Source organism: Copadichromis virginalis, linkage group LG1 (assembly GCF_057382275.1).
Source record: "Copadichromis virginalis isolate Kocher_CV1m ecotype Utaka linkage group LG1, C_Virginalis_male_GT1.1, whole genome shotgun sequence".
NCBI lineage: Eukaryota > Metazoa > Chordata > Actinopteri > Cichliformes > Cichlidae > Copadichromis > Copadichromis virginalis.
The window spans coordinates 17,304,027-17,328,755 of NC_140618.1; the positions used below are offsets into that span (position 1 = coordinate 17,304,027).

General features: G+C 38.5%; 1 protein-coding gene across 3 annotated transcripts in view; it reads left to right on the top strand.

The window, feature by feature from the left end:
* Positions 1–24,729, top strand: part of kiaa1549lb (KIAA1549-like b) — a 65,812-nt gene that overhangs the window by 7,504 nt on the left and 33,579 nt on the right. For all 3 annotated transcript variants that reach the window (XM_085452867.1, XM_085452864.1, XM_085452865.1), the window contains exon 2: positions 24,355–24,708. In XM_085452867.1, the coding sequence (XP_085308993.1) occupies positions 24,355–24,708 (354 nt within the window). The remainder of the gene's footprint in view (positions 1–24,354; positions 24,709–24,729) is intronic.

A 24,729-nucleotide genomic window follows, 5' to 3' on the forward strand; every position in this document is an offset into this window, starting at 1 on the left:
TATGACCCTTAATTTAAGTTCGGTATAGTAAAATTCTGTACATGGGTGTAATGGTAGGATATAACCTAAGCCAATGAGCTATCTGAACAATTATATAAGTATAAGAAGAATTTTTTGTAAGAGACCATACATAACCCCAAAACATTAAAATAAAAACCTGCCTCATAAAACCCCTATAACAAAACCACATAAGGTAGGTAATTCAACTAAACAATGGTGGTGGCCCAGGCAGTTGTTAAAGTTAAAGTTCTAGCCACTCTCGGTAATATATAAACAGCAAAGTATTAAATTTTAGCAGTCGGATACAGAACGTAATTGTGTAAAGGAAAAAGTAAAATATTTAAACACAATATAATCACACTCATCCAGTAAGGGATTGATTTCTAAATCATAAATGCACACAAAGTCTATAGTTTTATAAATGTGTACTTATTTTAGCTGAGTAATAAGCAAATATTTATGTTAGCTATTAACTACTAGATTGCTATAAATCATATCTTCAATTCGTCTGACAGATGGGAGGTGGCGAGAGTCTGTATCAATGCTTAATGTTATAGTCCCTTTTTTTTTTTTTTTTTTTTTCTTCATTTCACCTCGATCCCCAGATTTAACAGTGGCGGACGTCTCGTCTGCGAGTACGGATGTAAATTGCTTTGTTGACATCACATTACATCACTTTAGTCTACTCACTCAGAAAATCTTTCAGATAGCGTTGCGCTTCAGCAGGAGTGGGGAAAATTTTAATCGATCCCTGATGTCTGACGCGAAGTTGCGCTGAGTACATCAGAGCATATTCAATCTCCTTTTCTCGCAGCCTTTGTTTCACGTCACGGAACTCGTCTCTTCTGCGTTGCAGGTCTATGCTGTAGTCCGGGAAAAAAGATATTTTCTTATTCTCATATGTCGTCTCTCCCTTACTTCTAGCCAGTCGAAGGACTTTCTCTTTGTCTCTGAGGTTCAGAAACTTAGCAATGAAGGGCCGTGGTCTATCTCTTTTTCATCCTATCTGACAAACCTTGATAGGAGTAGGTTATGCCTGGGAGATCTGGGTAAACTGGCTAAATCCAGGTATTTAAAGCCTGCAAAAACTTATCCATAACGCTCTGCCAAAGTGGCTTTTACAAAGCCCAGAATTAAGGATTTATGCATGTTTGTTAATAAAACATTTCAATTTTCTGTCAGCACACTTTCACCTTATCATTATAGATAAATGCTTGACCTCTGTTATAGAAATTGTCCTCATTATACTGTGCAAGAAACAGCACTGAGCAGCTCATTTGTTTTATTTATTTATTTTTGCTTTGGATTGCATTTCCCTAAACTAATATACAATATATATTCTGGTTTAGTGCTATATTTGTGTATGCCTTTCTAAGGATTACTAAATAAAAAACACACTTAGTTTTCTGAACTCACTGCTGAACCAGAACAACATGTGATTTCTATGGTAACACCAATTTTTGACTAACAATGACATTTCCCCTTCAGAGCCCTCACCAGTCAGAGTCAATGTGAGATGCTGCGTCAGTGTGTGTGTCTCGAGTAATTTTCCAAGCAAAGACTAAGCTTTTGCCTCATGTTAGATTGTTGTTGAATAAATTCACAGAATCTCGTGCTGGCTTTATTGCTTTCTTATCAACAGCTCCTGAAATTATGCCCAGGGACATGCAGAAGAGCGAGCTAAGCAAAGGCTTCTGTATTCCTTCCACGATCAACTGACTTCTTCTGACGTAAGCTCTGTTTACTCCTGCGAGCACAGCCCGCCCGTTCGCTTATGAGTGCTGACAGCTTGGTTTTGACGCGGGGTTAACCTCATAGACCTCTGAGTATGAGAAGCCATCCCTGAGCTGTTGCCAGTCATCACTTTGTGCTTAGGAATTCATTGAAAGCAGGCATGAAAGTAAGATTGAAAGCTATTTCCTATTTGCAAAACATTCTGGGGGGTTTTTACTCATAAAATGAATGGTAATGTGAATTGAGTGGCTCGTGACACTATCTGTGTGCCTGCGTTTTTTAAGTCTTTTTAGCTGTGCAGTTTTCTTTTGTGTGTGTGTTTTCTGTTTTCTTGCATCTAGATGAGTCTTTTCAGAGCTGTCAGGATGGTCAGTGTGAAACTAACTTCTACAGATTTTTTTTTTTCTTTTAAACACCACTCACGGTTGGTTTGGTACACTGTCTACATGAGCTGTGGGTTTCGAAGAGTACAGGGAGGGCCATTTATATGGATACGTTACGTTGAAACCAAGCACACCATTGTTTTTCTTGTGACATTACCAATAAGTTTGATGTGTCACATGGCCCTCTTCCTATTGAAAAAAACAAAAGTTGTATCCAAGATGGCCGACTTCTAAATGGCCACTATGGTCACCACCCATCTTGAGGAGTTTGCCCTTTCACATATACTAATGTGCCACAAACAGGACTTTAATATCACCAACCATTCCCATTTCATTGTGTATCCATATAAATGGCCCTCCCGGTATATTCAGTTAGGGTTCTAGGCCTATTAACTTCTCGTTAATGATCATGATTGACTACAACTGGTAGTTTCTCTTTGTCAGCATAAAAAGGATTTGATTGATAGCACTCTGAACAATGGGAAAGGCCAAGGAACTCAGTGAAGATCTAAGAAGGTCTCTTGGAGCCATTTCTACTACAGGTTACTAGATCATTAGTTTAAATGACTAATGATCACTTTGTCAACACTTTGCCAGGGACTGGAAGAAGATCCAAACTGTCACCCTCAAATAAGAGCAAGTATGTTAGGATGTTCACGAACAATCAATGAACCACCAAGGCTCAAGCCTGCCATAAACTAAAAACTGCTGAAACACTGGTGTCACTGTCCACAGTGAAGGAAGTTTTAGATAATCAAGGACTAAGAGGATGGCGACCAAGAAAGAAACCACTGATCCAAAAACCCAAATAGTTGCTTCTGTTCATCTGGACATTGTGTTTTCACTGGGAGAAACGTTTCGTCACCCATCCAAGTGACTTCTTCAGTCTCAGCTGACTGCAGGCTTCCCCAACCTTATAAGCAGGACGTTTGCGTAACGACTGAAACTAACACCACTGACTAACAATGGGCCATGAAGTCAGTTTCATGATCATTAATAAGCAAATTGTCATGACCATTGATCAATGAGTACTATTCACATGTACTGAATAGAAGTATACGTTTGGAGGAGTAAAGGTGAGGCTTTGCAAAATAAGAATTCTACCAGCTTTTAAGCACTGTGGTGATAGCATCATGCTTGGGTGCAGTTTTGCCACCAGTCGCATTGCTACATTGCACAAAATGGAAATGGATGAGGGCTACCTCAAAATTCTTAAACTTCACCTCAAATCGACAGCTAGACGGTTAAAGCTTGGACACAATTTGGATGTTCCATCAGCTCAATAATCCCAAACACACATGAAAATGAAGTTTGTAATGGATAAATCAGAGTAACATCAAGCTTCTGGAGTGGATTTTCTAAAGCCACAACCTCAACCCTATTGAAAATTTGCTGGATCTGTGCCAGTAAACCAACCTGTTTAAATGAACTTTACCAATTCTACCAAGAAGAATGATGAAATATCCAGCCAGAATTATGCCAAGTTTGTCGATGGCTAACAAAAGCATTTGGTTGAGTTGCAACGTGCAAAGGGCCATGTGACCAATTATTAGTGGGGTTCTATATATTTGATCCTGTATATATAATTTTGAGAGAAAATCCAAAATAAATTCAAACTTTTGCACCCAATTCTTGTTTTTAGTATTTGGTCATGAAAGATTAGCTATTTTAGGGGGATATCTGTGTGTGCAGGTGACTATTACTGTGCATAATTATTAGGCAACTTAACAAAAAACAAATATATACCCATTTCAATTATTTATTTTTACCAGTGAAACCAATATAACATCTCCACATTCACAAACAAAACAAAAACAAATCAGCGACCAATATAGCCACCTTTCTTTGCAAGGACACTCAAAAGCCTGCCATCCATGGATTCTGTCAGTGTTTTGATCTGTTCACCATCAACATTGCGTGCAGCAGCAACCACAGCCTCCCAGACACTGTTCAGAGAGGTGTACTGTTTTCCCTCCTTGTAAATCTCACATTTGATGATGGACCACAGGTTCTCAATGGGGTTCAGATCAGGTGAACAAGGTGGCCATGTCATTAGTTTTTCTTCTTTTATACCCTTTCTTGCCAGCCACGCTGTGGAGTACTTGGACGCGTGTGATGGAGCATTGTCCTGCATGAAAATCATGTTTTTCTTGAAGGATGCAGACTTCTTCCTGTACCACTGCTTGAAGAAGGTGTCTTCCAGAAACTGGCAGTAGGACTGGGAGTTGAGCTTGACTCCATCCTCAACCCGAAAAGGCCCCACAAGCTCATCTTTGATGATACCAGCCCAAACCAGTACTCCACCTCCACCTTGCTGGCGTCTGAGTCGGACTGGAGCTCTCTGCCCTTTACCAATCCAGCCACGGGCCCATCCATCTGGCCCATCAAGACTCACTCTCATTTCATCAGTCCATAAAACCTTAGAAAAATCAGTCTTGAGATATTTCTTGGCCCAGTCTTGACGTTTCAGCTTGTGTGTCTTGTTCAGTGGTGGTCGTCTTTCAGCCTTTCTTACCTTGGCCATGTCTCTGAGTATTGCACACCCTGTTGACTATTTTGAATGAAACGCTTGATTGTTCGATGATCACGCTTCAGAAGCTTTGCAATTTTGAGACTGCTGCATCCCTCTGCAAGATATCTCACTATTTTTGACTTTTCTGAGCCTGTCAAGTCCTTCTTTTGACCCATTTTGCCAAAGGAAAGGACGTTGCCTAATAATTATGCACACCTGATATAGGGTGTTGATGTCATTAGACCACACCCCTTCTCATTACAGAGATGCACATCATCTAATATGCTTAATTGGTAGTAGGCTTTCGAGTCTATACAGCTTGGAGTAAGACAACATGCATGAAGAGGATGATGTGGACAAAATACTCATTTGCCTAATAATTCTGCACTCCCTGTATAATTTAATTGCATTCTGTTGTGCTGCAAATGTTTGTCTTTGTGACCAGTTATTAAACTAAAAACTCAATTTATTAAAGCAAAAATGCTGTAAAATACACACACAAGAAAAAACAACTTTGTTTCGTTCTCCATCTGCCGTTTTTTGCAGGCTATGCAGATGTTTTACTGGGAGACAGTTGGACTTTAAAATTATAGGAATGAAAGAAATGAAAATGCTGAACGGATATTGTGAAGTAATTTAAATCTATTAATGCTGCCAATCACTCTGAGAACAAAGAACATTTATTGTTATTTATCTCTGCTATAATTCACTCTCTTTCAGACTGTTTCCATCTAATGTTAAAGGGGCACATAGATGTATTCTAGGAAGGGCAAACTAGCTTCTAATTAATATCATAGACCATCTGCCTCACATTGCCCCACGTATAGTTCTGTAAAATCAGGACGTATTGTTTGTGTAGAGAGCTTTCTGCATGTTTCTCTCCAGTATCTATCTGTACCTATGTGCTTTCATTTTTTTCCCTCCTGTGTCCTTCTTTATTTTGGCTCTTTGGTTTAGCTTGATGGCCGATAAAGGCTTGGCTCTGCTGCTGCTTAAGAAAGAACAGCGTGCCGTCTGATTTATTGGGACACGCTGTATAATACACCACACTGCTCTGCACAAGGCCACTGTTGAGCACACACTGCATAACACTGGACTGCCTTACAAGATGGCCTGATCCTTGAGGAAATGTCAGGAAAGATCAACTTACGTGACGCAATTGTATGGATAGAATCTGTCTGTTTGAATTTAGTGGTTATCATATTAGTGGAACTGAAGTTCAAGTGAATTAAATTCAGCGGTTTATGTTAGTGTTTACAGGTACTGCATTCTCACATAGCTGCTACAGTTATCATGCAGTGGCTGAAGGTGGGCCCAGCTACACAGGTTGTCACCAGCCTTCATGTAATAATATAACTGATGAGGATGATGTGTTATTTATCTAAGCCTAGCAAATCAAGAGCATCTGGTAGAATGTGGAAAAGTGACCTAATGAGCTGAAGTACATTCATTCAAATGGATAGGGCTTTATTAGCTATTTTAGGTTAGCATTTCTTGGGTTTGTCGCATGCTTGAATTTTAAAGACGTAAAGGATTTAAGACCTTTTGGCTCAAACAAACTAAGATGTGAACAGACCAAGATTTTGATATATGGGTGCATAAATAGTCAATATAGTTATAGATGGAGTGATTTAAATCTTGTTTACTGTTTATCAGATGTTTACTGATAAATTGTCAGTCACATCTAGCTTTTGTTAGATATTGTAAATGGATGGGTTAAAACGCCAAAAACGCTTCCTACTTTCAGATTTGTTGAGAAAACTACATTATTGTTCACGGAATGATGACCTTAGCCATCACGTCGTGATCAATTTAAAGTCTTAGTTGGTAATTTCAGCAGTTTTTTAATACCATATAATATTCATGCAGGGTAGGATATGGCTACCTTTCCAAAAAAGAAGTCACTCCCATGTCAGTGTGCAGTGTCCTCAGTTTCTGAGACAGGTCAAACCCTCAGATGTTGACGAGCAAAATTTCTTAACTTATTGCATAAAACGGGCATGGTTCCTACTCAGCCCTCTCACAGTGTTATGAAAAACGTGCCACGCACACAAGTTGCAAAAATCAGGAGGCACAAAGCTAGCCTTAACAACACTAAAGTGCGGCGTGTGCCTGTAGCTGTGTCTTTCATTGGTGTCATCGTTGCCAGAGACAACAATGGCTAGCATGAAGTAGGCAAAATACCATAATTGCAGTTTTTGGCCACTAGGGCAAAGAAGAACTCCACAAGTCTCCACCACACAGTGCTGATGCTACCATATCCAACAGTCTGCATACTTACGCTAATCAAAATTGGAACTTAAAATGAAGTCACTGAAACTGACGCTAAAGAGTTTTTGTGTTTAGCACACCAGTAAGTTATTGGTTATTAATAAAAAACTATGTATGATAAAGATAAAGTGTAATTTTGATGTAACAAAGAGAGGTTTGCATAGTTTAGTGCTTGTTGTTGTTGTTTTGAGTTGATAATTTTAAAAAAATGTGTGCCAACAACAGTTATTACCAATTACGAATGAATAGTTCATTGTTGGTCTGTGACCCTGTTTTAGTCCGAGAATTCTCACGTTCCAACCTGTCAAAGCGCTTTCACATTGCCGTGTAAGTCTGCGTATGCTATTCTTTTGTGCGCTTTAATTGGATTATATAGAAATTGGGGCTAGGCTTGGATAGTTAATCGTCTGTCAGTTTCCAAGAGAACTGGATCATCATAACATGAGTAGAACTGCAAACAAATTCTGATTTTACAATGTAAAAAATTTTCCCATTTAAATAAGGGTTTCTTTTAATCTTATTTTTTAATCTTACAGTTTCCAACCATATAGTGATATGCACATCCTCTTATTATTCATAAAAATAGTATTACTTTATCAGTATTAGTTATCAGTTCAATCTAGAGTGCAGACTGTCCCCAGGCTGAGGCTGATTTAGGTCGTTTTTGACTCACAGTGCCATTGACAGTATACCATGAATTTTTAGACTCAATTATCATTTACTCTGTTTTTCTTTCTAGCTTCAGTAAAGCAGGCTGAAAGTGGAGGCAGCATACTTTATGTGAAGATGACAGAATCAGTGAAGCTTCAAGAGTAAGCTCAGTTCGTGGAGAGCATTAAAGGAGAAATTTTACATTTTATAAGTCTAGCTTTTTAATCAGTAATCCAGTTGTCTTGTGACCTTAAAAATGTGCTCTGACAGGATACAGAGGTGGTTTTAGTGTTCACACTTGTCTCATTTGCAGGTGATTTGAAACATTTGCACAAACTGAACTATAGCCATTAAGTGCTGAAATATAAGTGGTCTGCACTACATCGTCGTGTAAAGTATAAAACATGCCTTGCATTTTAAACACGTGATGAAATTACTCACTTGCACGCACATTCATAAATTTTTACTGTAAAATTTGTTAGATTTATCTCCAAACCTTCATGCTTTTAACCATGTCACCCACAAAGTCTAAAAATGAAACACGTTGTTTCCCATAGGCTCATTCATTACTGGAATAATCTGAGTGTGTAACTGCACTGTCTGAAATAGAAAAGACCTTTACACACGCTTCTGTTCATCTGTGGGAAAGTTATTCAAGTTCCAGACTTTGTTTCTCTTCAGTTTTCATAGATAGCCTTCTCAGGCTTCAGATACTAGTTCACTTGTGTTTCTGTGGTTTTTGTTATGTACATCTTAGCACTTTGTGAGACCAAAAAATGAAAACTTATGATACATTTTAACATTATGAAGTCATTGTATTAGTTGCTGATATTGTGTTTTCTTAATATCAGCTGTATCCCATCTTTTCTTTGTCTAATTTTAGGTAGAACTATAGCAAAACAAAAGCCCCCATATATTGCACAGGAGAACTTGAACTCAGTAATTAAATAACATTAGTAAATGTCTCAGTTTTTCATCCACTGGCCAAAGAAGCAAACCGAATTACCCATTTTACCGCATGGTGCAGTTTGTATGAAATACAGTTAAAAGTGCGACTGTGCTTCTACCTCAGTGTTTCTTTATTTCCTGTGAAACTGCAGCATGTTGTAGGATTAACAAAGGCAACATGTCTCTCCAGGATTAGATTATAATACACACGGTACATCTCAGTAATGTTATTGTCAGCAAACTGGCCACTCCTTAACAGTTGATGTTGATAGACAATTTGTGGATAATAAACACTGTAGTAGAGACGGGGGAGTGTGTGACATCACATTAAAAGAATCACAGAATATCCAATTCAAGAAGAAAGTCTGTAAGCAAAGAAGACAAATAAGTGGAGCTTGGCGTTGATATAAAGAGACAGAAACTCTTTGGATTGAGATTCAAACTGATGGAAGAGGGCTGCATTGTTCTGTAACTGAGAAGACCTTTAAAATTTAAATCATGTATCAAAAATCAGGGCAAAATTGCCTCATTTGTCTTTTCATTTTTATAAAACGAATCAAGACTGATTATAAAGTGGTGCAGCAAATAGTGGGAATAAATAGGAAAAGATAATATGACAGAGCGATAAGAAAAAAATTACCCCACAGTCCAATTTTTACATGCTAACACTTTGAATCCTATGACATTACAGTGGGGCAAAAAAGTATTTAGTCAGCCACCGATTGTGCAAGTTCCCCCACCTAAGATGATGACAGAGGTCAGTAATTTGCACCAGAGGTACACTTCAACTGTGAGAGACAGAATGTGAAAGAAAAATCCATGAATTCACATGGTAGGATTTGTAAAGAATTTATTCGTAAATTAGGGTGGAAAATAAGTATTTGGTCACCTCAAACAAGGAAAATCTCTGGCTCTCACAGACCTGTAACGTCTTCTGTAAGAAGCTTTTCTGTCCCTCACTCGTTACCTGTATGAATGGCACCTGTTTGAACTCATCATCTGTATAAAAGATACCTGTCCACAGCCTCAAACAGTCAGACTCCAAACTCCGCCATGGCCAAGACCAAAGAGCTTTCGAAGGACACCAGGAAAAGTATTGTAGACCTGCACCAGACTGGGAAGAGTGAATCTACAATAGGCAAGCAGCTTGGTGTGAAAAAATCAACTGTGGGAGCAATCATCAGAAAATGGAAGACATACAAGACCACTGATAATCTCCCTCGATCTGGGGCTCCACGCAAGATCTCATCCCGTGGGGTCAAAATGATCATGAGAACGGTGAGCAAAGATCCCAGAACCACACGGGGGGACCTGGTGAATGACCTGCAGAGAGCTGGGACCAAAGTAACAAAGGTCACCATCAGTAACACACTACAACGGCAGGGAATCAAATCCCGCAGTGCCAGACGTGTTCCGCTGCTGAAGCCAGTGCATGTCCAGGCCCGTCTGAAGTTTGCCAGAGAGCACATGGATGATACAGCAGAGGATTGGGAGAATGTCATGTGGTCAGATGAAACCAAAGTAGAACTTTTGGTATAAACTCAACTCGTCGTGTTTGGAGGAAGAAGAATACTGAGTTGCATCCCAAGAACACCATACCTACTGTGAAGCATGGGGGTGGAAACATCATGCTATGGGGCTGTTTTTCTGCCAAGGGGACAGGACGACTGATCCGTGTTAAGGACAGAATGAATGGGGCCATGTATCGTGAGATTTTGAGCCAAAACCTCCTTCCATCAGTGAGAACTTTGAAGATGAAACGAGGCTGGGTCTTCCAACATGACAATGATCCAAAACACACCGCCCGGGCAACAAAGGAGTGGCTCCGTAAGAAGCATTTGAAAGTCCTGGAGTGGCCTAGCCAGTCTCCAGACCTCAACCCCATAGAAAATCTGTGGCGGGAGTTGAAAGTCCGTGTTGCTCGGCGACAGCCCCAAAACATCACTACTCTCGAGAAGATCTGCATGGAGGAATGGGCCAAAATAGCAGCTACTGTGTGTGCAAACCTGGTAAAGACCTATAGTAAACGTTTGACCTCTGTTATTGCCAACAAAGGTTATGTTACAAAGTATTGAGTTGTATTTTTGTTATTGACCAAATACTTATTTTCCACCCTGATTTACGAATAAATTCTTTACAAATCCTACCATGTGGATTCATGGATTTTTTTTTTTACATTCTGTCTCTCACAGTTGAAGTGTACCTCTGGTGCAAATTACTGACCTCTGTCATCATTTTAGGTGGGGGAACTTGCACAATCGGTGGCTGACTAAATACTTTTTTGCCCCACTGTAAATGCACATCAGAGTTATCTCCCCATTTTGATACAGATGTGTCCTATTTCTCATTCTCAAAAAAAGGGTTCTGTAAAAGCATCCGTCCGCTTAATAGTATCTGTCTGCCTAACATTAGAGTCTCAAAAATATCTTCAGCATTACAGTTCATGTCGCTGAGTGCATGTACTGTGTAATGTTGGTTAAAAAGATGAAGATTATTAGGATTTCTTCTTAAATTATAAAATGTCTGCCAAAATGTCTAAATTAGAAAACATTACAATAGCAGATGGTTCAATTTGACCTTTCACAGTTCCAATAACATCATCTGTCTACATACGGTCCACTAGAATAATCTCAATCTCATCTCAATCTTCCCTAATTAGGGAAAACCTTTGAATAATATAGTTAATCTATGGCCTAGATTCATTGAACAGTTCTACTCAGGTAAAGTATTGATGGTTATACACACACACACACACACACACACACACACACACACACACACACACACACACACACACACACACACACACACACACACACACACACACACACACATATACAGATAGATAGATATATACACATATATGTTGTAAGCACAATTGAGCTAATGAGCTGACAGCTTTTTTTGTTCATAATGCCAAAGCAGCCACTGCTAAACTGCTGCTCTTATTGCACACAAATAAAACCCTATTAGGATTTACACAGGCAGACAATGAGCCAGCTTTATATGTATGATTTATGCATGATTTACATTTTATATACTACTGCTCTCCCCTCACACCCAAAAGGAAAAAAAATATAAATAAACATAAAAAACTATGAAACTATCTTAAAAATAAAATATGAACAATATTATTATTATCCATTCTAAGGAGCTTGGAAAGAAAGCGTCTGGACTAAAGCATAAAGGTCACTCTTTTGAGGATACTAATGTTCTCATTTTGGACAGAGAAGATAGATTGTTTGAAAGAGGAGTTAAAGAAGCCATCTATGTCCACTGTGAACGACCATCTTTGAACGAGATCTCTTCCCAGGCGCCTCTCGCAACCTGCGTCAGGTAATCTCAATGGGTCACATGAAATGGTGAGGCAAGGTCTCACAATGGTTTACCTGAAACCTCTGCTAATAATGACCCACGCTTTTTTTCCCACACTTTGGCACGTGTTGTGAAACACATGATCATTAGTGGGTCAACAACCTTCTTAAGGGAAAACTCCCACTAGGGTTTAAATACCTGGGACTCTCCACCGTTTGTTTTTTAAAACTGAAGAAGTTTCTCGAATGAGAGCTGAAAATTCTACAGGAAACTTAAAGAGGTCTAGTCACTTTGTTTCCAAGCTTCTTAGATTAACATGACTGAGTACCTACACAGGCATTATCCATTCTGTTTCCCCTTTTCAATCTCTGTCAGTTCCTCATTCAAACAAACCTTCTCTGTCTTGCCTAAATTTTTAATTTACTGACAGTTCATAAGACAGCCTGTAAAAAGAGTTTATGTCCATAAATTCTATATGCAGTATCTTTTAGATATGAGCATGTCTTATAAGTGCTCTCTTTTCACATAATTATTCCCGTAATTAACTAGCTTAATTAGATGTTTGTGTTTTTGCTGAGCTGAAACAGTCTTACGTAATTACTTCTTAATCATTTGATTACATGTAAGTTTCTTACTTTTAAAAAAAAAAGATTTTTTTAATCTTCAGTATGCAATTACAGCTGCCTTGCAACATGCAACACCTGAGTAAAATAGCATGCAGTAGACCTAACAGCATATCCTTTTCATAACCAGTAATGATATAAATAAAACCATTTCCAGAGTGGACACTGAAAACAAAAGAAGGATATTGTTTAATAATGTGTATGTTTAAGAAGTGGGGGTTGCTCCAGTGATAAGAGTTTATGCAGCCAGCAGGATTTTCACCATTATGATCCTATTATAAATATCTGCAGCATTAGCATGCTCACTGGCTTGTCAGTATTTGTATTTCAGAGGGATCTTAGGTAGCCACCATTGCAGAAGCAGCTGCAGTGTGACAACCAGTGGCCTTGCGGTGAATTCAGGCTGTAATGGAGGTTTTTGCTTGAGAGCACATCCATCATTCTGCCTGTTGAAGTCAGTGGTGATCCCTTTGTTTGCTTCGACTGTGTGGCGTGTCAAGGTTGAGCATCTACTCGCTGTGATGTGAAGATGAACAGTGTCAGTGTTGTAGCGCAAACATGCACTGGTTGACCCGGTATTCAGCTATGGTAAACTGCATGATAGACCAATGTCTTTTTTATTATCACTTGCATTCTCTAGTTCATGCTTCAACAAATCATTTTGTGTTTTCTTTCCTTATTAAAAGGCAGCATATGGACATATGATACTGCTACATTGAGGTGAATTGCCCTGCAGTGCATAACCAAGCCTTTCCCATTTTGCTGCTCACAGACATTGACAAAGCACAGTTAGTAGTTATATTATTTCTGACAGGGCTACTTTAGTCAAAATAGGGCTATTATTTCATCTGCATATTGTTGTTCTGGGACCTTCCAGCACTTACAACAGAAGAGCAGCAGCAACACAGGACCTCAGCATAGATCAGAGCACTAATCAGAAATAGTATGAATATTGTAACGAGGAGCTGGGATGAAAGTCAGGTTGCAAAGCGGCTTGTAGAGGCAAAAGCATCTGTACAAGCATCTTAAATAGCATCCTCCATATGAGGCTTTTCAATAGAATGTGTAGAAGGCTATGAGATGAACTGTCATAAATTGTGCAAAAAAGAAAGAAAATTACTGAAAATTTCCCAGAGTTCAAATAGTTAGTTAAACAGTTTGCTTATAAAACATGAGTTTATATTTACATACATGCTTTGATTTTAGACTGTTTTTATGTGGTTGCCATGCAAAATGATGGCAAATAATATATAATTTAACATAATTCAAGTATTTACGGTATAATACGTTATTAAATTAAAATCCTATCATCACCTTTATAAGGTGTTTTAAGCACATAAAGGCTACAAATGCCTCGTTGTAACCCATTCAAAAGTGATTGCTAAGCATCATGATGACATCACAATTTCTGATATAAATAAGAAACTTCGGAGGCATAGATGTGCCTGTGATTTTGGCCACACAAACCCTGATCATGCAGCGGGGATTTGTGGGCAAACAGAGATTTCATGTACTCTAGTGTGAATAAAAAATTCTTCAAAAGTTCAGTGTAAAAATGAGATCTTAATCTAGATTCAACATCTCTTGCATATTCAGATCACATGAAGAAATGCTTTTTATACACTTGTCTGTGAAGGTTCTCAGTCATCCAGGTCATTGTAGTCTAAGGAGCTTGGAAAGAAGCTCCTTACACTTTTATACACGTATTTGCATTTCCTACTCATGTGCATTTGTCTCTGTAACAAGATGACTGGCTTACATGTTCCTCAGTTCAGCTTTGGTTGCCTCTGTGGTAGCAGAAGCAAGATGACCGCCATGTTTGCTATTAACAAATTCTTCTTTAGATTTTTATTAAGTATTTTTGAGTGCCTTCCCTCTGGAAATACACATTGTCCATTAATAACAGTTGGAAACTTGAATTTCCAAATCCCATAGAATCCCATAGAATCCCATAGAATCCCTTCCCAAAACAGAATCAACATGAGCCAGTGACTTTGGGGACTGTTGCTGCAGTGACCCCAGATTATAGAGCATTGTGATTGCATTACATAGATTTGACATTCTTGTGCTTGACTCCAGTGTGGATTTAGAGGGAATCCCAAAGGCTTAACAGGCTTATCCTACCTTGTTATCCCTCATTGTCCTCTTCCCTCTATCATCCTCATGCTACGGCTAACCTCTGCAGCCCTGTGGTCAAGAAATGGTATCAGAGTCCACACATCTGCTCTTATAGGTCTTATAGATCACTGATTTGGAAATCAAAAGGATTCATAAGACAGTTCTAGTGTTGTTGCTTTGGGGATATATTATCAGTTCTAGTGTTCTCTACCTTTAAATTGTAGTTTTCCTCAGTAAATCCAAACCTGACCCAATTATATGAAACAGCATGAAAATTTTGGTCTTTGGTTGAGTGGCTTCACCATCCCATGTGTATGATCAAGGTCAAGTCTGTGCAGTGTCTTTGTTATGTCACTTAAGAGCCTTGTAAATATTCAGCTTTTGCTTTTGTGTTTATGTTAATACGCTTGAGAGCCAAGTTGGTTTGACATGGAAAGCATGAATTATGGCTGCGACAGAATCAGAGTCACCATTACTGCAATTAATTACGTTGATGTTAAAACTTCAGAGACAAGACGGCTTGTCTGACAATTTACCGTGAATGAAGTTGTTTAGGTTAATGAGTATTTATACTATAAACAAATGAGACCTTTTAGAGGTTAATTGTGTTCTTTGGGGATTCGATTTATGCATTAGTAAACTGAAAAACCAGAGAGAAAGGATTTTTGCCTTTAGCACACATGGAGGAAATGCTTAGAGGAGGTTGACGTTTATACATATACTATTACTTTTTTCTTTTTAAATATCTGCTCATCCTTTTTCATGCTTTGCAAAACACAATTACTTGCAAAGACATGCCAAGGGAGGACAGCAGGTTTCAGCATTTAGCAAGATTTGAGAAAAATGAACAGAGTTCACTGAAAAAATGTAATGAATTTTTCTAAATTGTTACTCCAGGTAATTAAATCATAGAGGCAGAACTGATTTGACTGTAATCTAGACATGTTCAGAAAGGCAGGCCTTTTTGCTACTGGAACAATGAGATATTGTTGTGCTGGGGTTTAGTGCAGGGTATATAAGATACAGCAGGTAAATTCACTGCTCTATCACTTTGCAGGACAAGCTTTGACTTCCTCTGAAGTCTCTCTGAGGACCCAATTAAATAGTGAGTGCAGGAACTTGTGATCTCCTCTACAGCAAAACCAGAATAGAGTAGTAGAGGGTGACACGGGTGACCAAGCTGAACTTTACCTGCTGTGATGTTATGGTCTTTTAAATAGCAGACTTCAGGCCACAGCTATACTTAGAGAGGCCATCCTGCAAGCAGATGTTGATTCTGATATATTTTGTAGACCTTTGTGGGGCCTTTTTTATTGTTAGCAAGGATGTGGTGAATTGTACATTTATTTAAATATAGTTTTGAATGGGGATCATAAAATCTATTGGATGATGTCAACCTTGTAGATGGCTATTGGTCTGCTGTCAAATAGGATTACATTTGGTTGCTGTTGTTTATCTGTTGTGTGCAATCAAATTAAAAAGAAAATATAATAAAGCTACAAGGCTTCAAAAATAATTTTTCATTAAGATCTCTTTGTTTCCCCACTCAAAAAGGGGGGGGGGGGGGGGGATGATAACAACAAAGCAATCAAACAAGAAAATCTTGATTAAATCAATTCATTTACTTATGTTTAAACAGAAGATAAAACTCGGATTAGTTGCCCACATGTTAAACTGTCTATATGAAGAACCAAAATGAATATGAACACAATGAACACAATAATGAACAGATTGTGCAAGTATATAGTATAAAGGGAAAGCTGACTAGTGACTTCACTCCAGTTTAGCAAAGGAGGCCCATAATTTTCTATTTCTATGCCTTTCTTAAGCTTTTAATCTTACACTGTGGGCCATCTAAGGTTGTTTAGAATGGATGGCTGGATGAATGGATGCTTTTAAATTAAGTGGTACAATTGCATACCTTAGAAGGAACCTTCATCTTCACTCATATGCAGTCAGCTGCCGCGTCACTATCTGATGACAGCCTGTAATGGCTCCTGGCCCGTCATAGCCCCCAGCATGCAGCTCAACTCCTACACTTGTACCCTCGCCTGCTCTGAAATGTATGTTCCCAGGAGATGAACACTTTGGTTTGATACAATTCCTTCTTCTTAAAAAACAAAACAAATGTTTTTGGTTTCTGATAAATCAGTGAAGTCACATTTTTGGAAATAAGACAAGCACACCAACACTAGCTTAGTTACTTTTTACTTTTGGGAAAGTCAACTCAAGGTCATGATGACTATAGTTTTTGCAGCCTATACATACTCAAAAATTTGTCATAATATAAAAAAACAAACAAAACATAATGCAATGTGAAAGTAGCAACAAAAACAAGAAAGAAAATCAAACTAACTAAAATGCAGTCATTCACTACGCACTAGCAGTGGTACAGATGACTGATGTGACTTTATGCCTACTTCTAAAGATCAGATTGTCTGCCTTTTGTTCTCGCAAAACATAAATGATTTAAAAAGACTATTTCCAAAAACACTTTTTTCCAAAAAATAAAATTCAACCTATAATTTCCTTTTTTTCTAAAAGGATTTTTTCTTATTTGCATGTAGAGCTTGGTAGAGTTTGGGTTGAAAGGAGCTTTCTGTTGGCTTGTCTTTTTTTTTCAGATAACATGAAAGCACAGTTGAAGGTGTAGAAGTGCTGGTGTGTACATTCAATGCTCAATCATTTTAATAGACCACCACCCAATGTAAGGTATTGGCAATGTGAGAGAAAGAGAAAATAAGAGGATAAGTGGCAGATGTGCAGCTGACAAAATACAACAACTGTGTGATGCTATCGTATCAATATTGACTAAAATCTCTGAGGAATGTTTCAAGCACTTTTTGGAATCTATGTCACAAAGAATTAAAGAATTTTTGGAGGCAACAGGCATCTAACCATAACCATCTAACCTTGTCTTAGATAGGTGTAATTAATGAATTAAAGTGTTTGTACACTGTAATCTGTACAATAATCAGTTCTAAAAGGAAGATGAACAAGATTTGGAGACTGTGAGGAGGACAAACTCCCTTTTTAACAGGAAGAGACCTCATGCAGAAGCAGGGCAGCCACCTGCAACAGCTGGTGGCTGCCCTGCTTCTGCGTGAGGACATCAGACCATGGGACATCACACAGTGAAATACAGCAATCTAGCCTAGAAGTATCAAATATCTTGAGTAGTTTTTTGCGACAGGATGCTCCTAAATTTTACAGTAGACGAAAATTATTAAATAAATATTTAATTTAATTAATAAATATTTAGGTCAAACATTTCTCAAAAAGTCCTTTGCACTAGTAATGAAGGCATAGGTAAATCTATCAAGAGTAATGTGCTGCGCTTTTTCACGTATTTGCTGAAGCAGCACCTTGATTTCCGAATTTACATAATGAGCCATAGAAATCAGTTAATTTTGGATTCAGTTACTCTGTTTTTTTGCCAGAGGGTCTGAGCAAGCAGATATATGATCTCTCATGTGAGAGTGGAGAGAATGTGTCCCCTGTCACCTTCCAAAAGCTTGCTAAAAGCCATGAATTATTGCACTCTGGTGTGTTGTACTAAGCCAGCGCTGGCCGAGACAAACATAGAGACACTCAATAGGAACATTATCCCAATACGCCATATAGCGATGCAGATACTGGGAGGAATTAATTAGTGTTGGGCTAATTAAAGACTACAATGTAACAGCACTGTTTTAGTCTCTTATGATACCCCAAAGTGATTGTGACGGCTTCTCAAATTGTTTTTTCTTTTACATTTTCCAAACCGATCCTGTGTACCTTTTCGTATCTTCAAAAATCAGGACAACTCATAACAATCAGATTTTTCTAATCTTACAGCATCTAATGTCAAACCTAAATGGGGTGGGTTAAACTCAGACGCGGGGACAAGGACAGCCTTTGTAAGCAGTAATATGAGCAGACAGACTGCAACAACATAAGCCATGACTACAGTGTTCTGAGCTACATCAGGACAGAAGTCAGTGTGTTGACATGTCAGGCTGAAAAAGCTGAAGAGCCTCAGCGTCAGTAGAAAGGCTGACTTTCATCTGGAGGGACAGAGAGAGGAAGTGAAGAGAAGGAGAAGAGAGGAAATAGAAAAAAAAATAGGTGGCTAGAGAGAGCTCAGCTTCTCCTGAGTCAGGGCATTGTCAGGAGATAGTTTTTCTCCTCTGAGGACTTCATCAGTGGAAAAAAGGGACAGTGATTGGGCCAGTGGATTTTTTCTAAACAAATAAGATTTATGCAAAAACATTAATCAAAAAAGTGCAAAAAGCACTATAGGTGGATGGATGCACTAAGTGAACATTACTATTGCACTTAAAAATAGATTCCTTTCAACTGGTGGTGTCAGTCAGGTGGTGACTTCTTTGGTTGCTAAACAAAGTAGTAGAATACATTTTAAAAATAATTAATGGTCTCAATTATGGAGTTTAAATCATACCTAACACTTGACTGTAACTTATTTAGTAAACTGTGGTCACATTTAGTGTTAAATGGATGGCTACCTGCCTGGTGAATGACAAATAGCTACCAAATGATCATGCAGTGTCAGTCACACATATGATGCCTAGTTTCTACAAACCGAGATGCTCAAATTGAGACTTCACAGCAAGATTCTGCGGCCCAGTTGGTGACAGTGGCTATATCTGTTTTTTTTATGTGTGGTATGTGGCAAAAAGGCTACAAAATCAGCATGTACAAAACTGGGTGGCTGTAGCTCAGGAAGTAGGGCAGGTCACCTGCTAATGGCAAGGTTGGTGGTTTGAGCCCTGACTGCTCCAGTCTTTGGGCAAGATATTGAACGACTAGTCGCTCTTTCAAATCAAATCAAATCAAATCACTTTTTATTGTCACATCACATGTGCAGGCACACTGGCACAGCACATGCGAGTGAAATTCTTGTGTGCGAGCCCCACAAGCAACAGAGATGTGCAAACACAACAACACAAACGAGCAAAATACAAGAATGGCCAACCTGAAACTAATAAATATATGTACAATATATAATAGTGTATGCATTTCTGGATGTGTATACTAAATATTTTCCTACGTGTGTGTGTGTGTGTGTGTGTGTGTGTGTGTATGTATACACATTTTTACAAATTAAATAGTAAAAAAATAAAATAAAATAATAATAATAATAATAAAATATATAAAATATACAGAGTTGAATATGTGCAAAACAAGTGGCATTTATATACAGTGTGGAGTGCATAATGTTGAAGTTCCAGTAGTGAAGCTGAGGTGTCTATGACGTGTTCAGCAGTCTGATGGCCTGGTGGAAGAAGCTGTCTCTCAGTCTGCTGGTACGGGACCGGATGCTGCAGAACCTCCTTCCTGATGGAAGCAGTCTGAACAGTTTATGGCTGGGGTGACTGGAGTCCTTGATGATCCTCCCCGCTTTCCTCAGGCACCGCTTCCTGTAGATGTCTTGGAGGGAGGGAAGCTCACCTCCAATTATCCGTTCAGAGCACCGCACTACTCGCTGGAGAGCTTTGCAGTTGTAGGCGGTGCTGTTGCCATACCAGGTGGTGATGCATCCAGTGAGGATGCATCACCATCCTTGATCACCATCATTGATGGGTTCATCAGGGCATGAATGTTGTAAATTTATAGAAGCTTGTTTCTGCCACTAAAAACCTTTTTTTAACCATCGGTAGTTTAAAATCTGGTTATCTAAAAATGTCAACTTAATTCAGTTTTCAAGGGTTTTTTTGTTGTTGTTGACTTTGGGTTATTTTTTCAGCATTTTGAATTAGTAAGTGTCAAACCCTAACCCTAATTAAGTTAGTAAGTCAAAATTTTGAGATATCGAACTCAAAATTTTGAGACAATAACCTGAAATTTCAACATAATAATCCAAAACTTAGACTTACGCATGTCAAACATTTTTCTCAGCACTGGAAATGAGCTCCTATGCAAATGCGTGTCTAATTAATATATAATATGACAACAATTTTTTGCATTAATGAGTATCCAAGTATCAATTTTTTCTGACCAACCTTTCTCATGCAAAAAAGAACCCACTGCATTTTCACAATTTTAGTATAAAAAAGTATTGTTTTACCCTAGTAAATAGAAGAATATGTTTGTTATTGTTTAAATAAGGTACATAATTTAAATCAAAATTCACAACACAAACCAACTCTTGGTACTTGGGTCTATCCTGAACTATTTTTAAATGACCAAACCAACAAAGAGTAAAAAAGAACCAAAAGCAAACGATAAAGACTTTGTTCAAGTTCATGACTGAGTGAACGAACATCTCTTTTAGTACACTGTACGCATCTCTGCGTGGCTGCAGAGTTAAGTGTCCACTGGGTTCTGTTCCAGACAGATGAGGCATGTATCATCCTGCTGCGCTGTTTGCACCCCATGAAAAAAAAAAAAGACAGAGCTGGGTGTGTGACATTCTCCCTCGCATCCACACTGCCACCACAGCAGTGCTTGGCATCACTGCCAAATGCTCCTTCTACTCGTCTTCCAGCCCTGCACAAGCATGATACCTCCACAGAGAGAAAAACAGCGACAGTATGTGAAATAGATCCATTTTTTATAATTTAAAAAGAACAACAGCTCAGAGCAGTTCTATATGCTGTTTCCTGTCATAGACAGCCAAAAATGTAAGAGGCACTTCCTCGGCAGGAGTTGGCCAGGCTTCTCAAATTGGTTTCTATGCTCCCAGGCCTCCATCCAGTTCACTATTGAATTACACTCACTTGTTTACCATTTTCTACACATAAGAGAACAAAAACAGCTTAAAGCAAAAGGGGAAGCAATGTATAATATGAGTGCAACACCAGGAGCCCAGCAGTGTCATGTCTATGTCCTGGTAGCTCAAAGATAGTGTTGGCTGAAGAGAGGAAAAGTCTGGATTTGATGTCTGTGGTTTGAACGTGTGGCTTGTCAAAGGTTTAAGAGCTAAGTCAGGTATGTTTAGCTGTCTTTTGACTAATAGTTAAACATTTTATTTATCACACATGTCTGTAGTTTTGACTTCTTGCAGAAGGCTCTAATGCTGTTACTAAACCATGATTAGTTCATGTTTTTAGAAACTGACTCTATACTGCCTAATAATTCCCTTGCACAAATCATATACTGTGTATTTCAACAAATTCCAGCTCTTTGTTTAAACTACATGATACTGAGCTAAATAAGTAAACCCAACACAGTGTTTTTATGGCTGCACCATTCACATGGTATCATCGCAGGTGTGTGGCGTATATTCTTATACACATTTCCAAAACGTGTACTTGGTGTCTTTCAGACTGACATCCAAAATAAGAAGTTGTTGCAAAATGTAATTAATGATTGATGTCTTTTACACGTTCACATTCCATCTTTTTTTTAATCTTAACTGGATCATTTTTAGTCTTTCAATTGCAACAATGTTAAAATCATAACCTGTTTTGTCGATACAGTGTCATTTTACTTAAGTAACCTAAACAATCAAACACCCGCTTTGCATTTATAACCCATTTGAATTGTTCTAGTTTTGGTCAAGATGCAAATCTTCATTTTTTACACTGATTGATTGATATTTTCTGTTTTTTGAGACAGATGCCTGATGGTGTGAACAGTCTGTAGACTTAAAGGCAGTTACAGTTTTTCTTCCAAATGACCTAAAATGTCATCATTTTCTTCTTCTCCCACTGCTATATACACTTTCATAGCCCACCCTTTTTATTATACTTTCACATTTCCTCTCAGCTTTTATCTGCAAGTATTGTCCTCTGTGGTCCATTGTTAAAAATCCTTCCATATGCTCAGCTCCATCGGAGCAGGTGGCAAACCACAGGTGGAACTTACACCTTCACTTGGACTGGCATCCATCCCATGAAACAAAAGAAGTTGGCTTGCTAACTGTGGGATTGAGGATGGGGGGTAGAGGATAGGATGGAAGAATGGAAGGTAGTATCTCTGACCTTTTAGTAGCCTTAAGGAAGGTCAGATATCCTTTATTTTGTTAAACTCCTTTGTGAATAGATGAGAGCAATTACCTTATTTCCACTCTTTTGTATCACTGGATTTCAAGAATGGATTAAAAATTGCTGTATAGCAGTTTCACTAATCACATTTTACCATGTTACAGATTTATTGGAGAAAAGGAATTAAGTGGGATCACAAATACAGGATGAGGGGGCTGTGTTTAAGGAACTAATACTGGCAGATAATAAAATTCTGTGATTTACTTCTCTGAAAACAAATTATAAAAAGCATTATGCCAGTTCTCTGGGATATTGGTGACATTTAAGGCTACATTCACAGTTATAAACCTGGAACTTTTGCTAAATGCACGGGTATTAAATTCTATTACAGTTCTCATTTATTCTGTAATTCTACTGATAGAAAAAAAGTGTTTTCAGTCCCAGCTGTGTTAGTACACACCGCCTTAGGCTAATCGTTATGTGTTGTACAAAAAAAAAGAAATAGACTCAAAGGCCTCACAGAATGTGCTGGACACTTATCTTATATTTTATTCTATCCTCAAGTATGTATTTATTAAAAGAAATGAAATTGAAAAATAGATCTGGCAAAATAACATTGACGCTATTTGAGTATCTTTTTTGCTTTTCTGAGTACTCGGGTATGTCAAAACAGTCCCCAGAACTCCGTCTTCTGTCCATGTCTCTCAGACACTAAGGGGTTTGCTAGTTAGATGAACTTTAGCAAGGCAAGCATGTTGAGGGGGTGGAAGATGTGACAGGAATGCTAAGCTTCATAAATGGATAAAATAATCCCTGTATGGATGTGTTGACGATGTGCCGTGAATAAAAGAAGTGGTAGGGACAGGAACGGATGAGAAACAGCTCAGCTTCAGCACATTAATGACCTCCAGCATCTTGATGATAGCTAATATTCTCCAGCTGCCTCTCTCTTTCTTTTACTGAGATGTAATTTCTGCAAAGGCACAAAACACAGTAACAATAAGTCCAAAGTGGTTTTTTAGGCGTGCCATAATCTTTGCTGTACTTTAGAACATGGTTGCTATCTCTTGAGTAATTCAATTTGTTCCACTTTGAAGACTGTGCCTTTTCCTCTATTTTGGGAATACATGTTTGCCCTTGGTATATTGTCTGAGACTATTAGAAACCTATCATTATAATTCCTCTAACTAAGTAGTATTTGTGATAATTCTCACAATCTTAAGAGATTGTACACTGAAAGTATTATTTCTTTTCTTTTTTTAAAATGATAGCTTATCCAAAATATCACAATTACCACTGACAGCAACATCCATTTGCACATGTGCTTTGTTTGATCCTGTGTGACAGTGAGACATACCAGTCTCTATGTAATGGCCTCATCGGTCTTGTTTACAGAAAAGTAATACTGTGCTGACATGCAGGCTGAATGAGTACGCACAATGCAGTGGCAGTCTGATTTTTCACACTGTCATTTAATAGGACAGGGCATCAGCATGGCATTTCATACAGGTTCTAGGGCTTAAAAATTCAGAAATGTGTTATTCCGTACCACTGCTTTTACCTTTAACCTTGTCCTGCTTTATGTTTTTCGATAGCTCATTAATTAATCTCCAACTGACTGTTGGACAGCAGAAAGAACAGGAGAGCATCTGGACCAACATCAATTCATTAATGATTTATTAACATTTTAACTGCAAACTTGAAGGCTTCTAAGAAGTTAGCTTTGATGAATTCATAACTCCATGACTGCGGTAGAAATCTCAGTGTATTTGTTTGTTGCTGATTTACTGATGTGCATGGGTATGCAGAACAAGAATCTGTTTTGTTTGTAACTTACTGAACCATCTTTCCCTCTTATGCCCTCATAACAGAAAAATCCACCTACGATGCCTCAGGCTCCTCACCTTTACCGAGCGACCCAGCAGTCACAGGCGTTCCTGCTCACCCATCGGCTGACCTGTCAGTGGCTGAGGAGGTGCCTTTCCCAGTTGTCCATTCAGACAGTCACTCAGACACTGATGCGGAGGGCTTATCGGGGCAGCCTGCTTTTTCTTCTGTCTTAACCATGATGGCAGGAACTGTCAAACATCCAGTGAGCCTTGATCAAAGTAGAACCTTGCCAACTATCACCAGGGATGAGATCCATACCACCCAATGGCCTTCACGTAATTCCAGCCAGGGCTCAGACATGTCCTCCTCATCGTCACATGTGGGAGCCAGCTCAGGTTTGACTTTTAGCATGTCTC